This window comes from Canis aureus, chromosome 7 (genome assembly GCF_053574225.1).
Source record: "Canis aureus isolate CA01 chromosome 7, VMU_Caureus_v.1.0, whole genome shotgun sequence".
Lineage (NCBI taxonomy): Eukaryota > Metazoa > Chordata > Mammalia > Carnivora > Canidae > Canis > Canis aureus.
Genome location: NC_135617.1, coordinates 31,995,299 through 32,021,230, shown reverse-complemented (window position 1 = coordinate 32,021,230; position 25,932 = coordinate 31,995,299). Strand labels below are relative to the sequence as shown.

The window sequence follows — 25,932 nt, the reverse complement described above, 5'->3', positions numbered from 1 at the left end:
TTCTTCAAGGAGCCCTGGAAGCTTTTGTTGAGAATAGTATTTAAAAAAGAAGATTTCTGTACTTGATAAGCTCATTACCATTGTAGGGTCATTGCTTCTAAACTGTTTCAGTGGCTAAAACTAAGAAATATATTTATTTAAATCATGGGTTCATATTGATATTTCCAATTCAAATTTAATATTAATGGTTTTTATTTTTTATTTGTGCCTCTTTTCTCTTACATAGAAAATCTCAGTTCCTAATAACCCAACATATTTACTTATTTGCCATAGTCCTCAATATATATAAAGTAGTTTTAAAGTAGAAAAACCAGAGACGCCTGAGTGGGTCACTGATTGAGCATCTGCCTTTGGCTCAGGGCATGATCCTGGTCCTGGGATTGAGTCCCACATTGGGCTCCCTGCATGGAGTCTGCTTCTTCCTCTGCTTCTCTTTGTGTATCTCTCATGAATAAACAAATAAAATCTTTTTTTTTAAAGTAGAAATACCAGAAAATTATGAAGTGAATTTTAGATATTTTTTGGAGGGGAATTTCTTATTTGTCCTTAGGATATATTCAATTAAATATGGAAAGCAAGACAATATTGTGTTCCAAAGTCACTTGAACAAATTTTCTGTGTATATCACCTATATGATATATAGTCAATTTGTTTCAGTTTGATTTCAAATTGAGTTTGCTTTTATTTTTCTCTGTCATTAAATTTTATTTTTGAACAGTTAAAACATGGTTGAAGACTTATGTGTCTCAAAATAAAAATTACATAAAAACATAGAGAAATCAACCATATCCAACTATATCCCCTCCACCTTGCTCTCCTCCCTACTGCTTGGCCTCTTTCGGCAACCGATTATTTTATTTCTGTGGATTTGATATTTTATGCCTCTGTAATTTCCTCCACTTCTTAAAAGAAAGTAAATGATATTCATTGCTCGGTGCCTTGTTTTTTTCTTCCCTCAAAATATTAACATATATCCAGGGGAATCCATGTAAGTATGTACATATGATCCTCATTCTTTTTGTATTACTGCATACCTTATTCAGCAGTCCTATGCTGTTATTGTTGCTATGTAGTCCAAAGCAAGCAGTTTAGCTTACATTATCTTACTTTTGGCTCTTTTTTGCCTTAGTTTATACCCTTCGGTCCTCCTTTGCATTTGAGGTTTTGACCTCTGCTAAGGCTTTCCAGCTGGGTGGATGCAGAGAATGCCAGGTACCACAGATTCCCAGGAGACTCAACACCTCAGTCCACTGGCCTTTGGTGGAGATGAGGGGAAATAGGAAGTGAAGCGCTGCTGTTTTCTCACAGATCCTGCTGCAGGCACCGGGGCTTCTTCCTGTTTGGATGGAGAGCTAGGGAGTGATGAGTGAGAAGAGGGAGTGGCTCTAACACAGTTTGCATCTATTATTCTGCATCTATTCCCTTTCTCTTCTCTCGAAAGCACAAATGGGAATCATCTGCCTCTTGTGCTAATTTAAAGGCAATTAAAAAAAAAAACAGAGAAACACAGGACTTTTACTGATGTTCAGAAGTCATATCATTCAATTGAAGAAAGATCATATTGCATGCTGAAGCTGGAACTTCCATTTTCAAAAATGAATGTTTCCGATTTCTCAGAGTAGCCTTAAATAGACAGCTTTATGCTGACTTTTTCTCCTGCTCACCTCCAAAGCTCATAGCATGCACATTTATCTCGCATTCCCCCATCAATCTCACAGGAATCTGGTTCTATTTTGGTTTTGTTTTTAAATGAGGAACAAATATTTTTTTCTTGCTGGATAATTCTTCTGCAAATCTATTCTTTCAAAGCTCACTTTTTTTTTTTTTTTAAGATTTTATGTATCCATTTGAGAGAGAGAGCATGAATGGGGGAGAGGAGGATGGAGAGGGAGAAGTAGACCCCCACCCACCCCACAGAAGGGACCCGGATATGGGACTGGATCCTAGGACCCCTGGATCATGACCTGAGTTCGAGACCGATGCTTAACCGACTGAGCCACACAGGTGCCCCTCAAAGTTCATTTCTTAAGTTATTATTAACTTCTTAAGTTAATTTCTGCCTTACTCTTTTAGGAAAAGGTGGGTAGACAAATTTGATTAAATTAAAATGATTTAAATTTAAAAGATTTTGCCTTTTCCTAAAATGATTTTCTTCTGGCCTTTAGAAATGTGATAGGGCAAAAAAGAAACTCATGCAGTGATGATGTGTGTTTTGCACCGAATCCATCCATGCCAGGTTCATGACTATCAACTGGCTTGTGAGTTACTTATGCTTTAGCACATGCAGAATAAATTAACCTAGCTCTGAATATATCACCTATTATAACCTTGGAAGATAACTGTCTCAGGACTTGGAAGAGTCCTATATGAGAGTCAGCATTCTTTTTTAGCCTTGAAGTCAGGAAGAAGAAGAAGAGTGAAGCAGTGATCATTTCCTGGTCTGAAAGGAAGGGGGGGAAATCATAAAAGAGAAAAGGAATATGCATGGGAAGAGGAGATGGAAAAGTAAATGTGAGAAAAAGAGGAGAAAGGGAGAGGAGGGAAGGGAAGAAAAGAAGAAGAATGAGGGAATATTACAGGGAAAGTAGAGAGAGGGTCCAAACTGTACCACAGACATAGGTCTTGGGGAAAGAACTCTCCTTGGAGGGTTGAAACATTCATGTCCTCCAGTTCTATATCTTCTGCACACAGTGCTATCCAGGGGATTTGAGGAATTTGGTTGTAAATCAAGCACCTTGGAAAATACAGTGCCTCTTTTTGTTAGTAAGCAATATTTATGAGTGTTTACCATGTCTGGCACTTATTTAAGCACTTGGCATGGATTATGTCATTTCATCCTCATCCCAAGGCTAGTAATTAGGTTTTATTATGATCTCCATTTTACTGATGTGGAAACTGAGGCACGGATGCTAAATAATGTACTCAAGGTCCCACTAAGCAAATGACTGTAGTAGTCACTATTTGTTGCACTCAGCCACCCCACCCCCAGCATTATCTGCTTTGCTAGCAGAACCTCAGTAATTTGGGTTACTAATATGCCCATCCTTCATCCTACCCCCACTGGATCAATGATAACAGACCTAAGCCCATCTTGGCTCTCACATTCTCCTTACTGATACACATTTTCCTAGCTTCCTCAGCCGGTGATTATGGGACCAAGTTCTAATGAATGAGATTGAAGAAGTTCACTAGGGGACTTTTGGGAAAGCTTTCCCTCTGTGACAAGAGGAAAGCATATTTTCTGCTTGCCTTCTTCCTTCTTACTACCTGATGATGGTATGAAGATTCTCTACTTGAGGCTGTGGCCACCACGAAGCCACAAGCCCAAGGAAGAATGTCATTATGCTAAGGATGGCAAAATGGAAAGCAGAAAGTGTCCTGGACTTTGAGGACATTGTTGGACTGCTACAATAAACCTAGGTTCACCTCCTTGTACTCTTCTTGTTATGTGAAATGATGTCACTAAGGCCCCTGAAAATTTCTAGGGTTTAGCCCAGCCTGCAGCTGTATGTATAGCAACTGATATGAGAACAGAAGTAGATTTTGGACACAGGAAGCCCATCTCTGCTTTAGGCTCACAGGCCTCTATTCAGGACTGCAGAGTTGTGTCCTTGAGCATCTTCCACCTTTGATTGAGTATACAGTTGTTACTCTTCACCCAGGAACAAGGGTAAAATATAGCAAATCACAGGAAAATATAAATTTACGAGATTTCAACTATCCAAAATATCACTCTACTATCTGAAACAGGAACAATAATGATACATATTGCAAGTGAGTTTTAGATCACACTACAAAGATTCTTTTCAAAGGACCCATATTCCATGTCTCTGCATTGTTCTCACACAACCACTCACTGACCTTTGTTTGTGCTTCTACCCCGGACTTTAGTTTGTACAAAAACATTTCACCCCACCCCCAACATACTCTATTTTATGAATCTTTGTATTCTCAGCATCCAGTAGAGTGCCTAGTGCCTAGTAGGACCTTGATAAATGGTCATGGTATGGAATTAAAATTGCTTAATACCCCTCCTATTGAATTGCTATCAAAGTTTTAAGCTTCTCAGGAATTATGAGGACATGTTAATATTTTTCTGATTTTGAGATATGATTTCTTAATAATTATTAGATTTTAAAGAAATGCAAATTGCTGAAGAGATAAAGTTTAAGAAGTTGCTCATAGAGAGCAGGTGTTCAACAGATAAATCAAACCGAATGGATTTAGCTTTTTAAAAAGCCATATGTTTGGGGCAAATGTAACTATGGTTAAAGTAAAATAAGATTTTTCACTACATTGTTCTTATAGCAAGAAAAATTTAATGAATTTTTTGAATATGTCTGGTTTACAACTAGGGAGCAAGGAAGGAGTAGAATTCTATTGTTAAGTGCTTCATGTTGTCATAAACTTAGGATGTCTGTCCAGGTCATGGCTTCTGAGTACAGTGAGTTGAATTTATAGGGAAGTTTCACTCCCTGACATCAGTGTTAAATGGAATTTTGCTTAATGCAAAAATGCCTTCCTTCTGGAAAGATTGTATTGAAACCCACAGGCTCTTACTGCAGTTGAGACCAAAGTAGAATGATATCCATAATTAAACTTGTCCCTGAATGAATTGGATAAGGATAGATACAAAGAACTGAGGAAAAGAAGTGGCAACCTAGTGTTAGAGTGTTCTATATATATTTTTCTCATCTTTTGGTTCTACTTTTAAGGAAAGAGTCAAGAAATTTAAAGGTAATCAGACCTCATTGTTCTTTTTGAAATCATTATTGCTCAAGGCATTAAAAGGTACTAAAAGCAAATGTTCATAATTTTCATTCAGCAAGCCCTTCAAAATCACAGGAAACAAATAATAAAAAACAATTGCTATAACAATAATAACACTTTGTTTGTTTAACCACACTATTCCATTTTCTTTAATTGTAGCTATATATAAACATTTTCTTAGACTTTCTCTGCTGCAATTATTCTAAATGGCCTTTATGCCTAGCATAATAAGAAATTATAATGAACTGAAAACTCATTAGCAATATATTCATGAGAAATCAAAATAATTTCAGAATTCAACAATAACCTAAATGTAAATTTTTGTTTATTATAATATGGTAATCATTTATAAAGGCAGTGAACTAGCAACCAAAATATTGTAGAGTACTGAAAGTTCTCCTAACTTGTGTTGCCTGCAACTATCTAAATAGTATCAACTTTTAATTTTTATTTTGTCATGGTGATATCATCTTCTGACGTGGAATGTAATCTTGGAATGGGAAGAGAATTTTATAGATATCTCTCTCCAAAAATAGTTGATTAGGAGAGTCCTTTAAGATAAGAAAACAAAAAAAAAAGCAACACAATTTTTGTGTTGTCATTTCCTTCAAGTATATTCTTGTTCAGCTTTCATCTTCCGAATTAGCCATAACCTCTATAAGGGTAGGGACTGTGTTTGATTTACCACTGAATTCCCAGCACCTAGCAAAGCTTCTGGCACATACTGAATGAAAATAGCTGAAAGAAATCAACCGCACACAAGGTTTTTAGTTCTTCCTGTGGTGACCAGCAGATCTCAAAGCCTTCTAGTTACAGTTCGCTTTTCTTCTCATACCTTTTTCCAGTTCCTAGAAGGATCAAGGCATTGAAGAAATGAAAGTGTTTTCTCCTGTCAGACAGGTTAGGGAACCCTCTGGGGTAAGTCAAATATGTGCAGATTCAAGAATATGTCCTGAATGTTGATTTCAAGGCTTGTTCCTTACTTTATGATTTTTCTTCATTCCTTAAACATGAGTGATCAAAGTTCCATCCAATTCAGGGACTGGTTAGTGTGTTCCTGTTAACTAAGACTTTATTTCATTAAAAATACACAGAATGAGCCTGTTTCCATTCTCTTAGGGAATTCAAGCTGCCATTATTTGACTTTATTACTGCTTCATTTTACCAATATTCCTTTTATCTTAAGTATGGTTTTCTCTAAAATTCATTAACATCAAAAAGATTTTAAGTACTTAAACTGAACATGGCACTGTACAAAGAGGCCCATACAAACCAGATCTTTGCTATTTAGAAAATGAAACTCATAGACATAAAACAGAAATATTTGTGAAATTTAAGGGCACCTGGGTGGCTCAGTTTGTTGAGTGTCTGACTCTTGATTTTGGCTCAGGTCATGATCTCATAGTTGTGAGATCAAGCTCCATATCAGGCTCCACGCTCAGTACAGAGTCTGCTTGTCCTTCTCCCTCTGCTCTTCCCTCCCTTCCCTGCTCGCACTTTCTCTAAAATAAATAAAATCTTTTAAAAAAAATTATGAAAATTATATATATATTTTTTAAAGATTCTATTTATTTATTTGACACAGAGAGAGAGTACAAGCAAGGGGACAGGCAGAGGGAGAGGGAGAAGCAGGCTCTCCACTAAGTAGGGAGCTTGATACAGAGCTGGATCCCAGGACCCTGAGATCATGACCTGAGCCAAAAGCAGATGCTTAACCAATTGTGCCACCCAGATGCCCCGAAATTTATATTCTTTATGCAAATGAAGGCCATTCTCTGAATTTACTTTACATGATTAGTAATTGCTAATACGTATTGAGTCCTAACTACATCCAAAGCACTGTGTATAAAAGCATCTTACATGCATCTTCTTCATTAAGCCCCCAACAACAATGAGGAAGGTGAGGTATCCCATGTTAGGTTCCCATGTAAGGAAGGTTCATACAGCTGTGACATTAATTCAAGTCTGGCTCAGAGACCAGTTCCATAACCACTCTGACCTACCCCTGCCCTCTTATAACCTTATAACCTCTTCTCCCACACATCTGTCACCTACTAACAGCCAAATGTACCAAATCAGCTTTCAGAGGAGCAACTGTCTGGAGCAGGGCAGGGATTTGTGATGGGCATAGATGTAGTGACAGAAGTGCCTTAAGTTAAATCCTTGGGGAGCTAGATACTATTGGCTTGAGTCCTGTTTAAAGAGGGCAGGCCTGACCGAACAGAATTATCAATCAGATTCAATTCCATTCTAAAAATAAAATCTGGAGAGTTGAGATTCCAGACCGCTTAAAAGAGCTCTTTAATGTGTAGATAAAACTTACTGAAGAATGTTTATGCTCCCTGATTCCGCTTCATATTTCTGTCCTCCCTTGTCCCCTCTCATCACTCTTCAAATCAAATCCTAATTAGAAAAGACGATGCAGTTGTTTCTTGTGCCTCGTCAGCCCTGAAGCCACTGCCAGCAGGCTAATGCTTCCAGCCTCTGCTGGAAGTGCTCTCACAAAGGTCAGCAATGATAACAAACCATCATCATTGTAATAACACCTAGTGCTTCTTGTGGATTTATTGGGCCCCTAACACTGGGATCAGAGTTTTATTTACACTGGAGGGAGGAACTTGGAGAACCACAGGATTGTACAGGATTACAGAGGTTTTGGCTTAGTTGAGTCAGTTTTTAAAAAATTAAGTTGACACTGAAATTTCAGAATATTTCAGCAAAAATCTCAATTTTTTTAGATGTACTGTCCTGTTAGTGACAGACCACACGGTGAAGCCCCTGTACCTGGACCTTCCTCACCTCTCTCATTTACGTCACTTGCTTGGCCCCGACAGGCACATGATTTACTACCCACAGTTTACATGGGTATTCTGGTAGGATTTGGGAGTTGTCAGGAAAAGACCCCTCTTAAATTAGCCCAGGAAAAAAGGTGGATGTTATTAAACAGCAACCCAAAACAGGAACCGTGGCACACCTGGATTCATGGAAACTAAGACTGGAACTAAGACAACTGTCAGCCTCTTCACTGGCACTTCTACTTTTCACTCCACGGGGGCTTCGTTCTCCCATCACACACCGACTCCCTCTTAATTCATTTCAGTTCCTCATTCCTTAACTTGGCCCAAAGCTTCTCAACCCTTGTAGCATCTTCCTTTATGCTCCTACTAGCGATTACCTTAGTCTTTAGATTTTCCAACTGTGAATTCCTGAAAGAGGACTGACATGTATTTTCAAGCCTGGTCATGAAGGTCATAAGTTGCTCTCAGGCTGCAGTAGGTCACACTAAGTACACAGATAGGGTCCAAACATCTGCACCCAGTTGGAGTGGGAATAGCCTCCAAACAGATACTCTACGGCATAATTTGGAGAACATCCAAAGCATAATTCACACTAATAACAGTCGTGAATGATAATTATTATTTAGACTCACTTTATAGACATGAAAACTGAGGCTTAGGGAGGTGACAAAATTTGTCCAAGAAATTAAGTGGTAAAGCTGGAATGTGAACACAGGCTGCTGACTAACGAACTCCAGGCCTCCATTTCTATTATCTTTCTTGCCTTCTAGGCTGAGTAATGTTCTTGATATTCTCTGCTTCCTGAAGCTTAGAACTCCTCTCATGCATTTTGTGATACTGTACCCTTTGGGTTTTGTATTTTTTCTGATGGCTCCTCCATTCCTTTTAGTTCTTTGTTCTCTTTCCAATTTTTATTTATTTATTTATTTATTTTTTTAAATTTTTGTTTATTTATGATAGTCACAGAGAGAGAGAGAGAGAGAGAGAGGCAGAGGGAGAAGCAGGCTCCATGCACCAGGAGCCCGACGTGGGATTCGATCCCGGGTCTCCAGGATCGCGCCCTGGGCCAAAGGCAGGCGCTAAACCGCTGCACCACCCAGGGATCCCCTCTTTCCAATTTTTAAATGGAAGCTTTCTCCAAGGAACTCTTCATGGCTTTTTTTGTTTGTTTGTTTCTTTCTATACTTTCTGTTTAGGCAAATTCATATACTTTTACATATTTGGATACAGTCAGATACTATGGTTTCTTAAATTGGGGTTTTTGGGCACACATGCCCTCCCAGCCTACCCCAAGAGATTTGTGGATAGAATTTAGGGAGTTCATGAACTTGAATGAGAAAAAAAAAATGAACATATTTATATTTTCATTGAACTCTAACAGAAATTTATTAATTCCAGAGCACCTGTCTGGCTCAGGTAAGCATCTGACTCTTGATTTTGGCCTATGTCATGATCTCAGGGTCGTGAGATCCAGCCTAGTGTTGGGCTCTGTATTCACTGGTGGTTGGGTGGTGGTGGTCTGCTTGAGATTCTTTCTCCTTCCCCCTCTGGCCCCAGCCCCACCCCCATGCACCTGCACCCGAGTGCTCTCTCTCTTGCTCTATAAATAAAAATCTTTTTAAAAACATACTAATTCCTTCAATTATGAATGTAGACAAGTTACTGTAATAGCAGCAAACATCTGTGATTTTGTTTCCAATAGAAATCATTGGAATCATTGGTATTTTAATATTTTCCAACCATTGCAAATATCTTTATTTTTTCCCATTATACTTTAAAATCATTGTAGCTTACTTCACCCCTGCCAGAATGGCTAAAATACAAAAACCACAAGAAACAGCAAGTGCTGGCAAGGATGTGGAGAAAAAATAATTGCCTTTTACTGTTGGTGGGAATGAAAATTGGTGCAGCCACTGTGGAAAACAGTCTGGAGGCTCCTCAAAATGTCAGCAATAGAACTCCCATGATCCAGTAATTGAGCTACTAGATATTTACCCCCAAAAAGCAAAAGCACTAATTCAAAGGCATGCGTACCCCTATTGTTACAGCAGTATTATTTACAATAGCCAAATTATGGAAGCAGTCAGGTCTCCATTGATAGATGAATGGATAAAAAAGACGTGGGATATATATATATATATATATATATATATATATATATATAATGGAATATTATTCAGCCATAAAAATAATGAAATATTGCCATTTGTAACAACATAGATGGAGCTAGAAAGTGTAATGTTAAGTGAAACAAGTCAGAGAAAGACAAATACCATATGATTCCATTCATATGTGGAATTTAAGAAACAAATGAGTAAGAGGGAAAAAAAGAGAGACAGAGACAAGCCAAGAAATACACCCTTAATTACTGAGAATAAACTAATGGTTACCAGAAGGGAGGTGGGCGGGGAGGATGGGTGAAATAAGTAGTTTACACAACATTATATATCACTTATATCTCAATTAAAGGAAGAAAAAACTCACACTAGCCAGGGCTATCCTGACTTATAAAGGGGCTCAAGTCTTAGGTAATGCAGAAGCGTTACTTAAAGCCTTAATGACCTACTCAATTTTCTGAGTTCTGTCTTTAAGTTTTGGTTTGTCTGCTTTTTCTGCAGACTTTACCTATCAGATGGGCACCTAATCCTCCCTGTGGTATTGATACCCTGGTGTTCATCTTGGACCTCTAGTTTATATCCCAGATTGTTTTCTACTCTCACTCACTCTTCCATGTTGTTTACTAACTCTGGGTCTCAACGCCACACTAGCTGTTGTGGGTTCCTGTACTGTTAACACTTTGTCCTGGATACAAGTTCTAAACTTTTTCACCAGCATGGAATAAAAAGAACTATAACCAGAATGATCTTAAAGTATAGCTCTGATCATATCCTTTGCTTCCTTGGAATGCTTTCAAATTCACTTTAAACTTCTCAGTGAGGGCGTTTTGGTTGCAAAAAACAGAAACCTATTTCAGGTGGCATAAGATGAGGAATTTATGATATGGATACAGGGATATTATGTAGGTCTTAAAAGCAGGGATGTAGGAACAGGTTGAGCCATAAACATGGATTGGCAAACTTTATCTGTAATGGGCCAAATAGTAAATGTATTAGGTTTCACAGGCCATATGGTTTCTGTCACTTTGCCATAGACAATATAAAAAGAAATGTGTTCCAATAAAACTTTATTCATAAAACATACAATTTGCCACTCAGGTCATAATTTTAGGATCTCTGGACAAAAACATTATCAGGATTCTCTGAAACTCATCTCCATCACTCTCCAGGCATCTGCTTTGTTGCTTTCTTCCTATTGACTGGCTTCTTCGGCTTCTCCCGCTCTCATGTTGCAACGGCTTCTGAAAGCTCTCAGCTTCCAGATCACAAGTTAAAGTTTAAGCTCTCTCTTTCTTTACCAGTGCTAATTCCAAATCTTAGGGTAGGGATATTGCCTGGTCTACCTTGGGTCAGGTGTTCACCTCTAGACCAATTGGCTTGGGTCTTGCTATGTGAACAGGTCTTTGGGGTGCACCCGTACAACCTCTTAGATCAGATCTGAGAAAGAGATTTCACAAAAGAGCAAGGAGCTGGGCAGACAACCCAGTGGGAGTCTCCTGCTGCATTCACTCAAACCTGCATTTTCCACATTGTTCCTATTAACCCCCAGATATCCTTTTCTGAAGCACAACCAACTCCTTGTTGATCTCATAAACTGCATATTCTCACCCTGCATTCCCCCTATCTGCCAGCAGATATTCTATTCATCTTCAAAATCTCTTCTAAAAAGCCACGCTCTCCTCTATATCCACACAGCAGTCTATTGGTACAGTGTGTCTTGTTCTGTTGCTATTTCTGTACCTGTCTTTTTGTTTTGCAGACAATAGGTTCTCTGCTGACTGAGGAAATGACTTATTCAACTTTTCATCCACTTTGGTACCTTTCAGAGAATAGGCTCTGAGTTTCTATTTGTTGAGTTAGTTTAACCATATCTTCACAGCTGAATAATTCCAAACTGAAGAAAATGTTGACTTTTAACAGTGGCAGTTACATAGGATACACTAAGAAATTATTTTAAATTCCATAAAATATTCATTTCCACATGGGGTAGCCAAATCAAAGTGTATATGCAGAGAGATATTAATTACAGCAAAAGTTATATTTAGTTATTGTTTATAAGAAATCACGTCCCATTAGGATTGAATCTTCTGTTAATGTACTAAATTCAACAGAAATACTACAGAAATGACTTAAGATAATAGGAAAGGTTAGAAACTTGAAATATTAAAAAATGCTCTAAAAAGCAAAGCTCCAAAATGATTAGTATCTGTGCAAGAAATGTACCAAAGAGCTAGAGACTTCATCATCTCATTTCTCTCTTTCTAGAACTATTAATTAACATTGTTCCCAGAACTCAGCTAAATTCCCCCGCTGAAAGGCAGAAAGTAAATACAGTTGGGAAAACTGGTTCATTCCACCAAACGGTGAGAGGCTTAAGCTTTTGTGAAACAGAAAACACTTGCTAAATAACTATTCCTAAACTATTAGCAACTACATAAAAGCTTTTTATTTTAACAGCATCCTCCTGGGAGGCTGTGCTTCGAATGTGCATCAGGTCTGAAAAAGGCACAGATTTGGCTCATTTGTAAATATGAGGTGCACAGAGGCGAAGCCATTGTGTAGAGGAGGGGGTGGGGCGGGTGGGGTCCTGATGCCCAAGGTTGATAGAAGGATTCTAATTTCGCTTGGTATTTTATTTTTTCTACTACAATTACAGTTTTGCAAAGAAAAATAAAATATCGGTTGTGCTCTCATCTGGCTTCTAATCTTTAGCATCTACAGAGGAAGAAAACGTCTCATTTAACTAAAAGAATCACCTTTCTGCAACCCCGGGAGCCGCTGGGCACACGGAAGAGCGCCCAGCCCCGCCGCCCTTACCACGCCCCCCCCCCCCCCCCGCAGGGAGAGCCCGGCGCGCCCCACCCCGCCCGGTCCCGCCCCGCCCCGCCCCGCCCGCGGCCGCAGGTCGTCAGGGCTTGTCCCGCGCGCTCGCGGCCTGAAGACCGCAGGTGGGCGCCGCTCGGTCCCGGCCGTCGGCGTTCCGCGTGGGGATGCTCCAAATCAGAGGACCCAAGCTGAGACTCTGAACCAAGCCTTCTCGCCTCGTTTCCTCCCCCCCCCCACCCCCCGCACGCCCCTTGTCCTCGCGACCCCGTGCCACAGCGTCTCCCAGCCTCTCCCTCCAGCCACCTGCGTGTGTGCGCGATTGTCACGCAGCAAGGAGGGGCTGGAAAGAGCTCAGTCCCCTGGGCGCTCCCAGGAGAGACCGAAACTACAACTCCCGTCACGCCCCGCGGCCCGCTCCCTCCTCCTCCCCTCCCCCCTCCTCCCGCGGCCAGCGGCCGGCAGGCTCCGCGCTTTTATCTGCGGACCGGCGGGAGGGAGTCAGGTCCGGGCGGTCTCCCCCTTCCCGAGTGCTCTGCCCGGCGGCGGCGGCGGCGGCTCGAAGCCGAGTTTTGCCTCCGCGTCCCCGCCAGCCCCGAGCCCGCTGGGGCAGACGGTCCGTCCCGGCGTGCGAGAGGATGGTGATCCGCGTGTTCATCGCCTCCTCCTCGGGTTTCGTGGCGGTGAGCACTGCGGGAGCCCGCAACGGGCCGGGCGGGGGCTCGGGGGCTCGGGGGCTCGGGGCCGGGGGCGCCGCGCGCGGGTCCTGCGGGGGGCGCGCCCGGCTCACCCCTGCGCGTGTCGGTGCGCAGCGCGTGCGGACGCGGGAGCCCGCGCGGGCAGGTGACCCGTCGCACTCGCACGACAACGAGAAGGGCGGGGAGCAGAGGTGGGTGGGGGGCCCGTGGGGGGCCCCAGCTCGGCCCCAGCTCCCCGCAGGCCGGCCCTCCGCGGTCTGGGAGCGCGACAGCGCTGCGGGAAAATGGAGTCTGCGGGAAGCCCCCAGCTCCAGCGGGGTGGTCGGGAATCTGGGGAAGGGGTCCCGCTTCCCTTGGTGTTAGTTCCTCCCGATTTGGGACATTCAGCCTCGTTCTGTTTTGTATGACCAGCTTTTTTCTAGGCTGCTTACTTACCTAGCTCCTGAATGAAACAAGTTCAAGGAGGGAATTGCTCTCTACTCTCCCTTCCCTCGCCACCCAGTACATTTCTTCAGTCTTATACCTGCGCAAAGAGAACTGTAAACTAGGCTTGTCCTGTCGTGCCAGGATTTCCTGGTTTGTTTGGTCTTTTTTCTTTCTTTTTTTTTTCTTCTGCCTGGGATGCTATGAATATTTTTACATGGTGATGTAAATATGGGTGTTTGGTTTCTTTCCCCTTGTAGTGCCATGGTCAGTTACATCTTGATGTATAAATTGTGGCCTCTAATTATTTTAAGCTGTTTTGTTGGGTCTAGATTCTTGTTTTGTGTTTTTTTTTTTTTTTTTTCTTTTAGGAAGAAGAGAAGTTAAATAGCAAGGTGTCAGACTATAAGGAACAATTCGGTAGTATACTTGATACTGCGTAGGACATGTAGCAGTATGTTTTACATGATTATTAAGACTTAGTTTCCTTAGTAAGAGTTAAGCTATAGATTTAAGAGGTTCCTTGGGGAGATACACAATCAAACTAATCAAAAATGCAATATTGATTGCTTAAAATTTGATCTGGTCAGTTGCCTGCCCAGCAACAACCAGAGTGTTTCAAAATTTGTTTTTGAAGCAGGTGCGACAGAGTATGCAATAAAATATTGTTTATAAAGCCTTATACACCATGGAGACTTTTTGTTTAAAAAGAAATCAATACTAGTACAAAAAAGACCTCTTTTTCATTAGGAACAATAGAGGGGAAACTCCAACTTATCTTTATGTGCAGGCATGTGCTGGTCCCCAGACTCCTGACAGTTTTTGTATTTCTAGTTATTTGTGGTTGCTTAGTCATACCTGTCTTTTACAGATTTCTCTACTGAACTGCACTTGTGTCAGGAAACCCATATTTTGTGGATAGGTTTTTTTCAAGTGAGCTTCTTCATAAGAATGCTACAAAGCTTTTGGTTTCACCACCAAGTTGTATCCTTCAATAATTGTTGCAATAGCATTTTATTGATTATGAAAAGGCTGATCTGCAGCATTAAGAAGCCTAGGTTATGTTGGACAAGTCAAAGTCAGAACTTCAGGGAATTACTTGGCTTATCCTGTCAGCAGGTAATTTACAAAGGGGGAAGATAGTTCTGAATTGTGCGTCTCTATTTCCTCAAATCCATTAATAAGTATTTATTGTCTACCTATGTCCTTTTTTAATTTTTAAGTTTACTGTTATGTGTTTTGCACATGAAGCTGGACTTGAGACACCTAAGTTTTAATACAGGCTCTGGCTGGTGGTGTAAGCTTGGATAAGCTGCTCTATCTCTGCCTGAGGTAGAATGGATTGTAAGGTAAACTCAGAATTACATTCTAGCTTTAAACTGCTCTGATTTCATCAGTTGGGTAAAAGTGGATAAATCCTTCTAGCAGCATTTTTTTTTTAGACTTTAAATTTATACATATTAACCTCAAAGTGACTGTATTATTTTCCTTTGGTGTTTTACTGTGGTGTCTCAGGTCCCTTGACTGCCCTGCCTGGTAATACGTGTTTCACATGGTTTGATTTGAACTGGAAAACATAATCTGTTATCACATATGTACAGCCCATAAACAGTAATTATCTATTGTAATGGGCCTAACTTTTTTAGGTCTCAGATAATCCTCAGTAAGTCCCTCCAGTTATATTATCTGTTATATTAATACACAGTTTTTCTATAATTATGTAATATTGATACTTTTGGTGATAAGTAAATATATGCTTATATGCAAGAATAATGATTTCTAAGAGATCGTGAAGTTGTTTAGGTTAACTGTCAGCCTGGGCCTGGGGAGGTTAATAGGGCTTATAGCAGTAAGCTATATTAAGCTTTGAAGGCAAAGCCCCTGCCCCCGGCAGTGTTGTGTTGGTCATTGGCGCTGTTTTATTTGGTGACCACCTGTGATTAGCAAGTGCATGAGAGAACAAATAATTTGATTCCAAGGCAGTTTGGTTCTAGCCGAAGTTTCTTAAACCACAAGGAAGGAATGAATGTAACTAAAAATGGACTTTGCTAAGTGAATCTCCCGTATTTTCAAAAAGATGCTCTGCCCCAATCAGCGATAGATTTAAACAATCTGTTTAGAGAAAATCCTCATATCTTGTCTGACTTGCCTGAATTCTCCAGCTTCAACACATAGCACTAACAGTAATATATGGAATAATTAACACCAAGGCATGGTTGTCCTTTTGTCCTCCTCAGCTCCAGGTAAAATCTGCTTTTATAAGGAAATAAGAGATGCCACATTATTATGCTATGGACACCTAAAAAGCAGATTTCTTATGCAACTGATAGTGTTGCTGTCATTCATATTGTAGTAAATAACATTTATTTCAGTCCTCAGAAAATAGTTTATTCCCAAAGTGCCATTTTAAAATTTAATTTATCTGGTTGTATACCTGAAAGGGATTGTCCTGGGAACTTTATTCAGGAAATAGATTAATGTGACTTTTTAATTTAAAAACATGAAAATCAGTCAATTGTTTCATTCATTCATTATTTTATTTATTCAACACGTATCTTCTAAGGGTCTGCTGCTTGCCCAACTCTGTTCTTGTTCTTGTGGGGAACTGGAGGAGAATAGAGGATGTGGTCTCTGCCCTCAAGGAATTTAGGTGGAGACTGAGTGGGGAGATAAGATAGGAAAGCTAAAACCACCAGTAATAAAGTACAGCCCAAGGATAGACACTTGGCTCTTTCAGAACACATTATCAGAGAGAAATAATATAGGGGCAGAGGGATACATTGCAGAATGTCAGATAAGGAGGGAAATGTGCCAGAAATCATAAAATATGCATGTGGGAGCCTTAGGCAGATGGCAGGGAGAGGAGTTGGGTTAGATTTGGAGCCTGGGAGAGTGCAGAGTCCACCTTGTTCAGGCTGGAAAGGGAGGAGCTTTGTGTAGAAGAGGGCAGGTGGCGGATGTCCCTGTGGACCTCATTTGAGAACAGGGTAGACATAAAGTTCTTGCAAGAAGCCCATAACAAACTGTGTAGTGCGCAGCATCTCAGTGATGGCTTCAGTTTCTGCAGCTTGCCTGCTGTCTGGAACCCTTTGTCCCCAGTTAACAAGGGATACTGGCAGGGAGGGACCCCTGGTATGTGATTTTAGAAAAATCTTTACCTCTGTGCTTGCCTTGACTAAAATGTCAAAAAAAAAAAAAAAAGAAAAAAGAAAATCTTTCAATCTTTTTAAAAGTTTCTGGGCTCGGTTGAGCTGGAAGAAAACCTAAAGAGGTTTTCTTGTGAAGTCCAACCACCTAAAATCACAGAGAAGGAAATTTGGGCATAGAAAGTTAAGTGGCTTACTCTGAGGTCATTTATGTCACTCACTGTAGAGCTAAGAAAGGGTTAAATGGACACCAGGTCTCCTGACTCCTAAATGTATTCATTCCTCTGTTCATTCTGCAGTGCATTCATTCATGCGTTGATTGACTCTTGCAGTCATCAGTCATTGAAAACCTGCAAAGTACCAGGGTCTGCGTTATGTGCTGTTAGGTGCTAGGTGTCTGTGAGGGTCAGGAGAACGGACTTAAACTCTGGCCCGTATAACACAAATCGGTGCTCTCTGTAGCTCAAAGGCTTGGGATACAGACCATTTAAACAGGGAGAATGCAGGGCCAATGGGTTTCTGTGGAGGAGGGTGAAAGGAGCGGTATACCCTTGGATATTGGAGAGAGACCATCATGGGGAAGAAAAGATACAAAGAAATTGGATGCAAAGTTAGAAAACAGAGCTTTGTCCAGGGCTGCTGCTATACTTTCAAGTGGAGATGAGAGTAGCCGGGGAACTCATGGAAGTTGTGCTCAGAGTTGTCTAGATCTTTGTAACTGTAGAAGGCATACTCTACTGGTTTGCATGACATATAACTATTTTAAACATGCAATAACCAGGATGCTGTTGCATCACCACAGAATGTATTCAGTGAAGCTTCACTGTGTGAGAAGGCCCCGGAAAAGAGTTACAAGGCAGTTCAAGTCAGGATATGACCATGTAGAATAGACTAAGACTGGGCAGTAATTCCTAAGTGATTCTAATGCCAGAAACTAGTGAGAGTGAGCCTGGTTCATCAACCTCTTTCTTTATTTCTAAAGATTTTATTTATTTATTTGAGAGAAAGACTGCGCACATATGGGCATGAGCCAGCAAGCACGAGCAGGGGGAGGGGCAGAGGGAGAGGGAGAGAGAGGGAGCGGGAGCGGGAGCGGGAGCAGGACAAGCAGACTCCCCAGTGAGCGCAGATCCTGATGTGGGGCTCCATCCCAGGACACTGAGATCCTTACCTGAGCCCATACTTAATCCACTAAGGCATGCAGGCACCCTGCATTAGTCCATTTAACTCATTGAGCCTTCAGAGTCGCAGGGCAAGGTGATTATTTATTCCCATTTTGCAGATGAAGAAGCTGAAGTTAACTGCTCTGATGAGATCAGACATAGTAGATGGTGAGATCCTGAGTCATATTCTAGCTAGCAGGTGGCTCTCAAGTTTCCAGAACAGTTCTCTTCGTTGGGCACTGCCGCACCCTGGGGGGAATGAGAGTTCCAGGGATGCTTGACATCCTATCATGTGCTGGATGGTTCCCCAGAAGAACTGCCCTTGCAAAATGCCGGAAGTATCCTTCATGAGAAACAGTGCCAAAGAGCATTGGCAAGTGACGATGTAGAGTGAGATTAGGGAAGTAGGAGCATATTAGTAAGAAGTGGCCAGGAGAAGCAAGAGTAAGTTGGGGGTGCAGGCAAGGACAAGGATGTGATTGTAAGGGAAGGCAAGTGCATTGATTTCCTAAGGGCTGCCATTAACAAAGTACCAAAATCAGGGTCTTACACAACAGACATTTCTCAGGGTTCTGGAAGCTAGATCAAGGTGTTGGCAGGATTGCCTCCTTCTTAGGGCTGTGAGGGAGACTGTGCGCTCATGCCTCTCTCCTAGCTTTTGATGGTTTGTTGACAATCTGACATTCCTTGACATGTAGATAAATCATTTTGAGATCTGCCTCATATTTGCAAGGTGTTCTCCTTGTGTGTCTGTCACAGTATCCAAATTTCTCCTTTTAATAAGGACACAGTCCTTTTGGATAGAGCCTACTCTAATGACTTCACCTTAAATTGATCATCCGCTAAGATCCTCTTTTCAAATAAAGTCACATTCATAGGGACTGAGGGTTAGGATTTCAGCATTTTTGGGGGGAGCACAATTCAACCCATAACAACATGGAATATAAGGGATCAAATAGACTAATTAATGGAATTTTCCCCTTTAATTGGAAAGACCGTAGGCACATTTCTTGAATCTTAAAGTTAGCAGCTGGATATGGAGTTATATGGAATTGTAGTGAATATATAAGGTCTGTTATAGAAAGGGAGATTTAGCAATATCCCAACTGAAGGCCTGACCTCAGTTTTTCTAGTTCATTTTTCTATTTCCCAAAGTTTTAAACTTGAAAATATAAATATAATCAAGGGCATGGACTCTTAGAAAATTAGGGGCTTTTTATCCATTTGTATTGGGATACTTTTAATAAACATTTCTATTTGATATTTTTTTTTTCAATTTTTTATTTATTTATGATAGTCACAGAGAGAGAGAGAGAGGCAGAGACATAGGCCGAGGGAGAAGCAGGCTCCATGCACCGGGAGCCTGATGTGGGATTCGATCCCGGGTCTCCAGGATCGCGCCCTGGGCCAAAGGCAGGCGCCAAACCGCTGCGCCACCCAGGGATCCCAATAAACATTTCTATTTGAGAAAATGAAATTTTGACAAATATAATATGGAATATAATGTGGTTTCCATAGTCTGGGAATTTAAGACTATTTGAATCTTGTTTTTTCCGTGTTTTTCTTTTCTTTTTTTTTTTTTTTGGTCAGAACAGAAAAGGAAAACAAATGTAGTGATAAAAAGCAGCAAAAAGCAGTGTGAGATACCAAATTAAATAATATTTCTTCTTTGGATGTTTTCATGATTATTTATTTAATGTTTTATTTATTTGAGAGAGAGCATGAGCAGGAGGAGGGTTAGAGGGAGAGAGAGCAGATTCCCCACTGAGCAGGGAGCCCCACTTGGGTTGAGCATAGTGGACCCTGAGATCATGACCTGAGCCAAAGGCAGACACGTAACCAACTGAGCCACCCAGGAGCCCCTTCTTGTTTAATTTATAAAAAATCCTGAAATGATTTTCCTTTCCCAGTAAAGTTAGAAGTAGATGATAGGATAGAAAAAGTCTAGATTCTTAGAGAATGTTTCATTTTTAAAAATAAAAATTAGTGTGACATATGGATATTGTATATGAAAGTTTAAAATTCTTTATTTTGAAAAAAAAAACAAAAAAAACAAAAAAAATAAAATTCTTTATTTTGAAATGCAGATTAAAAAAATGGGATCAAGACATTATTGCTTTAATTGCTAAATGTCAAGTGTTTTAAAAGTCACCCTCCACTCTAACCTCAAAAGGAGGCTCTTCCAAGTTTCAGCAAACTTTCAGTAGGAACTGCTATAAATGGGTGCTGCTGTAGCTGCAGTTAGGTAGAAACAGATGTTACTCTGATTTAAATTACATTCCTATATACATTATTTTTCTGTGATAAATTTTGTTATACTGTCTGTTCATTATGTGAAAAAGGACCCTGGTTTTCCAAATTAGTACGTTAGTGAAAACTTTTTTCCCCTGTAAAATGGCAAATGCTTATTAATATTTGAGATTTGAGGGAAATTTCCCACTTCTGATTATGCTCAATTGTTTTTTTTTTTAGGTCCTTTTTCTAGTCATAGTTGAAAAACACGTTATTGAGGGTTGCTTGGGTGGTTCAGTTGGTTAAGGGTCAGACTCTTGATTTCAGCTCAGGTCCTGAGATCAAGCCCTGCCCTGAGCTCTGTGCTCAGCAGGGAAAATGTTTACTCTTTGAGATTCTCTCTCTCCCTCTTTCCTTCCCTCCTGCTAGTGCATGTGCACATGCTCTCTGTCTCTCTCTTGAATAAATAAATAAAATCATTTTAAAAAATGAAGACATATCTTTGAGCCTTCCTGTTGAATGATTGTTGAGACCAGTAGTGATCAGTATTTTCCGAAATGGTGGGGGGGCGGGGGCAGTTGCAGAGGCCAGGAGAGGTGGGGGTTGGAGGTTGGAGGGCGACAAGCAGCCACAACCCAGCAATGTAGTCTGAGGCAGTGCAGCCTCCCTTCTGTCTGTCCTCTTTTAAAAATAGGCTTATCTGAGTTTATCTGCCAGCACTGACTAATTACTCAGAAACTGTACTATGGTAACTAGAAGTGTTGTTATTTCTTTTATGTTTGATTATTTTTTTCCAAACTCTAAAACATAAATCAACCTAGGAAAAGCACCTTCTGGCTCAGGACAGCTTTGATGTAGCACTGAAAGCTGAATGAGATGCTGGCAGATAGGGGACCCCTACCAACAAACCCAGGTACTTTTAGGCTGGTACAACCCCTGGAGCCTAGAACAATGCAGCTGGTCCCCTAGATCTGGTGTCCTTTGTTAACCATTGACAGCTTTCTCATTCTTGGAGGGACCTAACTCTTTGGGGCTGGCTCATTACTAAAGGGGGTTTCCTGGAACTGACCCCTGAAGGTGGAAGGACAGGGCGTGGTGTACATCAGGGTGTGTCCTCCTTGTTGTGGGACCTCTGTGGGCTCTCTGCCAATGTTGCTCAGAGCTCCTGAAACCGGAAATGGAATGTTGGCTGTGATTGAGGGCGAAGGGTTTTAGGTACTTCAGGATGTGTTTTCCATTTCCTACCAATGATGGCTCAGACCTGGAATTGGCTCTTTGTCAGCTTGGGCCTAGTGGATTTGGGAGTAGAGGGCTGAGAAGAAGAGAGACCCAATTAACTGACTTGCTTGACAGGTCAGTTGGTGGTATGGGAGTATAGTTAAAGTCAGCAGCTGTTACTGCATACCAATCCTCTATTCAAAATAAAACGAAGCAAAACAGAAAACCCAAAACAACACAACCAACATAGCTTTTGAGTTAGTTTGTTTTCCTTTTGGTATTAACACAAAGAGTGGGAGTATGGTCTTCTTCATTCATGACATTCCCATGTGATTTGAAGCATACTAGTTTTCTGCTTTAGTAATTATATTCATTAGGATAGCTCTTTGAATGGGAGTTGGCCACTTCTGTAAGCACGGGTCCCCAACTGACAGTTTCAAGCCGCACTGACCTTTTATGATAAACTACTTACTAGCCCAAGTAAGTATTTGGGTTAAATTGATTTATTTAATTCTGGAGTTAGCTTACACTCAAGTAGCACCTCCTTCTGCTCCATCCACAGATTATCACTGGGAGGCAATATAATCTCATGGTTAAGGCAGGGGCTATCCAAATCCTAGCTCTGCCATTGATGAAGGGCATGGCCTTATGCAAGTAATCTCAGACTCTTTGTAAAAATGGGATAGGAATGGGTCCTTCTGTATATAACTGCTTTGAGCAATCTTCCACAGGAGGTGTTTAGCTGGAGTGTCAGGTACATAGTAAGTACTCAGTGTGTATTATGTATGATTTCTGTTATATTCTCATGAACAGTAGCATACTAGTAATAGCAGTAATAAAACAATTAAAAAAGTTAAAAACTTGGGTCATGTAAGATCTTTAATCATCAAAAAAATTATATATGGTACATAGAACTTACTAAGCCAAGGTTGCATGCTGGTATTATAGTTTCTGGTAAACTTATAAGGAATTTTTTTTTACTGAAATTTGAAGTTTGAATTAAATAATTAATAAGAACATTGCAATTTGAGGTCATTCCCCAAATAAATCACTTAATTAGAGTTCTGTAATTTTTTAACACTTTATAGGTACACAGCATGTCAAACATGAGTCACTAAACCATATTGACTCATTACCTACAAAGTGCTTACTATTTGCAATTGATCACTATTCTTTGTTGTATCTAGTACATGAATTTAGAATTCCTGGTTTGATTTAAGGCTTCCTTTACCTAGCAAGTAGATTTCATCCCAGATAACAGCTTTGGTTGTTGGATGGTGGCTGCCTGTAGAGTGGGAGAGAGGTTTTGGAGCTTTGTCTGAGATCAGCTGGAAAACCACTGTGATTGGTTGTTGATGTCTTATCTGGCACCAGAGGAGAAAGGGCCAGGGCTTATGCCAGCCCTGTCTTAGACTCTTTGAGATTTGCATAACTGAATGTATTTTGAATGTATGAGTAAAAGGGAAAAGAAATGTGAGACACCAAGTTGAATTGATGGATAGACAATATCTTCTGCAAACGTCTCACCCCAAATCTAGGGGGAGGTGGTAGAGAAGGGATATCTCTGTTTAATGAAGGTGAGTGAAGAAACTGATTATCATGACTGTGAAACCTGAATTTTGATGCTTGCAAAACATTCGTGGGGAGCTTGCCTATGAGGTAGATGGGCAGGCAGATGGTGGTAAAAGAAGTTGGGGGCTTTGTGGGAGAAATTGGTAGAAACAGGGAGAAAGACACTGGAATAGGTGGACTATCAAATATGACTAACTACCTTGCTGAGCCTTAGAGCACTGGAAGGTCAGGTGAACAGTTAATGTTTACCTGTGCCCAGAATGTGGTAGGATTTTTCCTACAGGTTATTTAATCCTCATAATTCCCCTACAAACTGTATTTATTATACTCATTTTTCAGATGAGAATATTGAGGTACAGGGTGACTAAGTAACATGCCTAGGATCATTCAATTCAATGAATACAGATTTGAACCCCTCCCTGTCTTAAGATTTTGTGTCTAGTGCTTTTATCCCACATTACTAGTGAGAAAAGCCCCTGCTTGGAGGCCAGTGAGATCCTGAGTCTTGCAGACCCAAAACAGCCTAGGATAATAGTGTGTGAACTCAATAGAGAAAGGGGGAGGGGCAGGACTGCTAAAGAGCAGCTCCAGGGGTCCCCACGCACAGCTATTTGGCCGATAATTGTAGCCACAGTATCCTTGGCATGAAAGCAATGACTTTGCTTCTGTAGAGACTGATACTTGGAATGGAAATGGAAAGATATTTCATTTATGGAATGGATGGAAATGGTTGAAATGGAAAGCTAGTATTTCATAATAATTATAATAGTAACAAGAACAACTATCATTCATACCATGTGCAGGAAGTACCCAAGGCTTTATGTTTGTTATTTGTATTCCTCAAAGTAACTTGGCTTGGTAGCCATTTGTATTCATTCCCTGGCTTCCTTCACTCTCTAGTAGAATGGGAAACTGAAGCTCAGAAATTTCAAATAACTTGCCTTGTCATAGAATCCAGAAGGTATAGACACTAGATCTGTGTCATCCATTTTCCTAATGACCATGTCACAGAGGAAGGAGTCAGAGGTTAAAGAGAAGTTGGAATAGACCGTCTTTGAAGACACTGTTGAATGTTTTGTTGGATGTCCTGAAACCAAATGTATGATTTACTTCAAATGCAATTCTCTTGCTTTGTGTGACAGAGTAGAACTGACTTAATGTGTTGAGCTGGAGGGAGCAGCATGGGTTGAGAAAGTAATAGGGTAATATGGGAGAAGGAGAGATTGGCTGGGATGAGGTCCAGGGTAGAGATGTTTTAATCTCTTGGGATGTTTTGGGCAACATGAGATCTCCTGGGACAACTGGTGGTAGTAGAAGCATGTGTTCTCATTCTTTCCATCTTGGATCCTCTGTTCTTGGGAGACTTTTTCTCCACAGGCTGATCATTCCTTGTTTTCTACCCTGTAAATAATGTGTCCTTTTGGGTAGAAAGAGTTTATCGGTATATAGCAGCCTACTATGGAAGTTTGATGCAAGAGTGGGTAGAAACTGAGAGGCCAGAGGCAGGGCTGTTGGTGGTTGTAGGAGAGGGAAGGAAGGCCTGTGGGAGAGCAGAGGGAAAGATACAGTTGGCATGTGCAGGAAGGCAGAAGGAGCCTGCATTTATATACCTTATCTGCCCACTTGCGTAATTGTAATTTTTGTGCTTTCCTTATTGTTAGCCATCTCTCTCTCTAAGATCAAATGCTTTATATGTAATTTACTAAAAGAGCCTCATAAGCATGGTTGATAGAAGAAATTTGTGTGTTACAAACAAGATGATAAATGGAAAGAATGTGAATTTTAGGAGTAGAGGGACCTGGGTTCAAATTATGGCTCTGGTGCCCTAAGTGGCAGGGTGGCATAGCAAGTCTTTTAACTTCTCTGGATCTCAGTATCACCATTTTCAAAGTTGTCAGAGCTTAATGATAAGGTCGCCACTAATAATACTGTGGATTTCATTTACATTTAAGTCTATAATAATTCTCTGGTCTTTTATGAATTTTCAACTCTAAATGAGCTATTCATATTTAATTAGGGAAAAATAAATTATTGTTCCAGTCAGGCAATAGGTCCTGAGTTAGATTGGAACACATCTGTAGGAAGACCTGAGACTGATATTGTTTATTAGGGTTGACATTGTTTATTAGGGTTAGTACAGGCTAGAGGTCACAGTCTAGTTGCAGAGGCTAGAACCCCTTCTTTTTTGATTTTTGTTTGTTTTTGAGCAAAGATTTTAAATATGAGGAGATGTCTAGAATTCCTACTCTTCTTCAGACATCTGAAGATCTCTTGACTCCAGGGCCTTACTCCATCATGACGGATACATCAAAGTTGATTAATGGTGACCTCTGCATCGGGGCATGTGCCTTTGGGGGTCTCTGTACCCCCCACCATTTCTGCTGTCTTCCCAACTCTGAGCCATTTGTTATTGAGCTTATGCTGTTCTTTTTCCTATAATATGAAGTATTTCTTGGCATGCATGTTTATGAAAAGTGGAAATTACAAGATTATATTGAGAGGGTTCTATATGTTTCATGAAGAATGGAATTCAGCAGAAGTTTTTTTGTTGTTGTTGAAAGATGGAAATAATAGTCTTAAATTATTATTAGGTGCTTGTGGCTTCATGCCTTTGTGTTAACTACCTGACACCTTTGGATATTTGAAGGACTCTGTGGAATTATTATGGGAGGTAACAAGTGTCTATTTCTTTTTTTTTTTTTTTTTAAGATTTTATTTATTCATGAGAGACAGAGAGAGAGAGAGAGAGGCACAGACACAGGCAGAGGGAGAAGCAGGCTCCATGCAGGGAGCCCAACGTGAGACTCGATTCCAGGTCTCCAGGATCACACCCCGGACTGAAGGCAGCGCTAAACTGCTGAGCCACCCGGGCTGCCCAACAAGTGTCTATTTCCTATCTGTGCTTGGTGCTGGCCTCTCAGTCCTCTAATCATAGAACTGCTGCTTGAAGTCGTTATACTCTAGAACAGAAT

The 25,932-nt window shown here is 40.7% G+C and overlaps 1 protein-coding gene across 1 annotated transcript in view; it reads left to right on the top strand.

Moving 5' to 3' along the window:
• The window catches only part of SH3BGRL2 (SH3 domain binding glutamate rich protein like 2), an 82,119-nt gene that overhangs the window by 10,092 nt on the left and 46,095 nt on the right, over positions 1-25,932 (top strand). The window contains exons 2-3 of the mRNA XM_077902601.1: positions 7,509-7,643; positions 12,885-13,191. Of these exons, the coding sequence (XP_077758727.1) occupies positions 7,509-7,643; positions 12,885-13,191 (442 nt within the window). The remainder of the gene's footprint in view (positions 1-7,508; positions 7,644-12,884; positions 13,192-25,932) is intronic.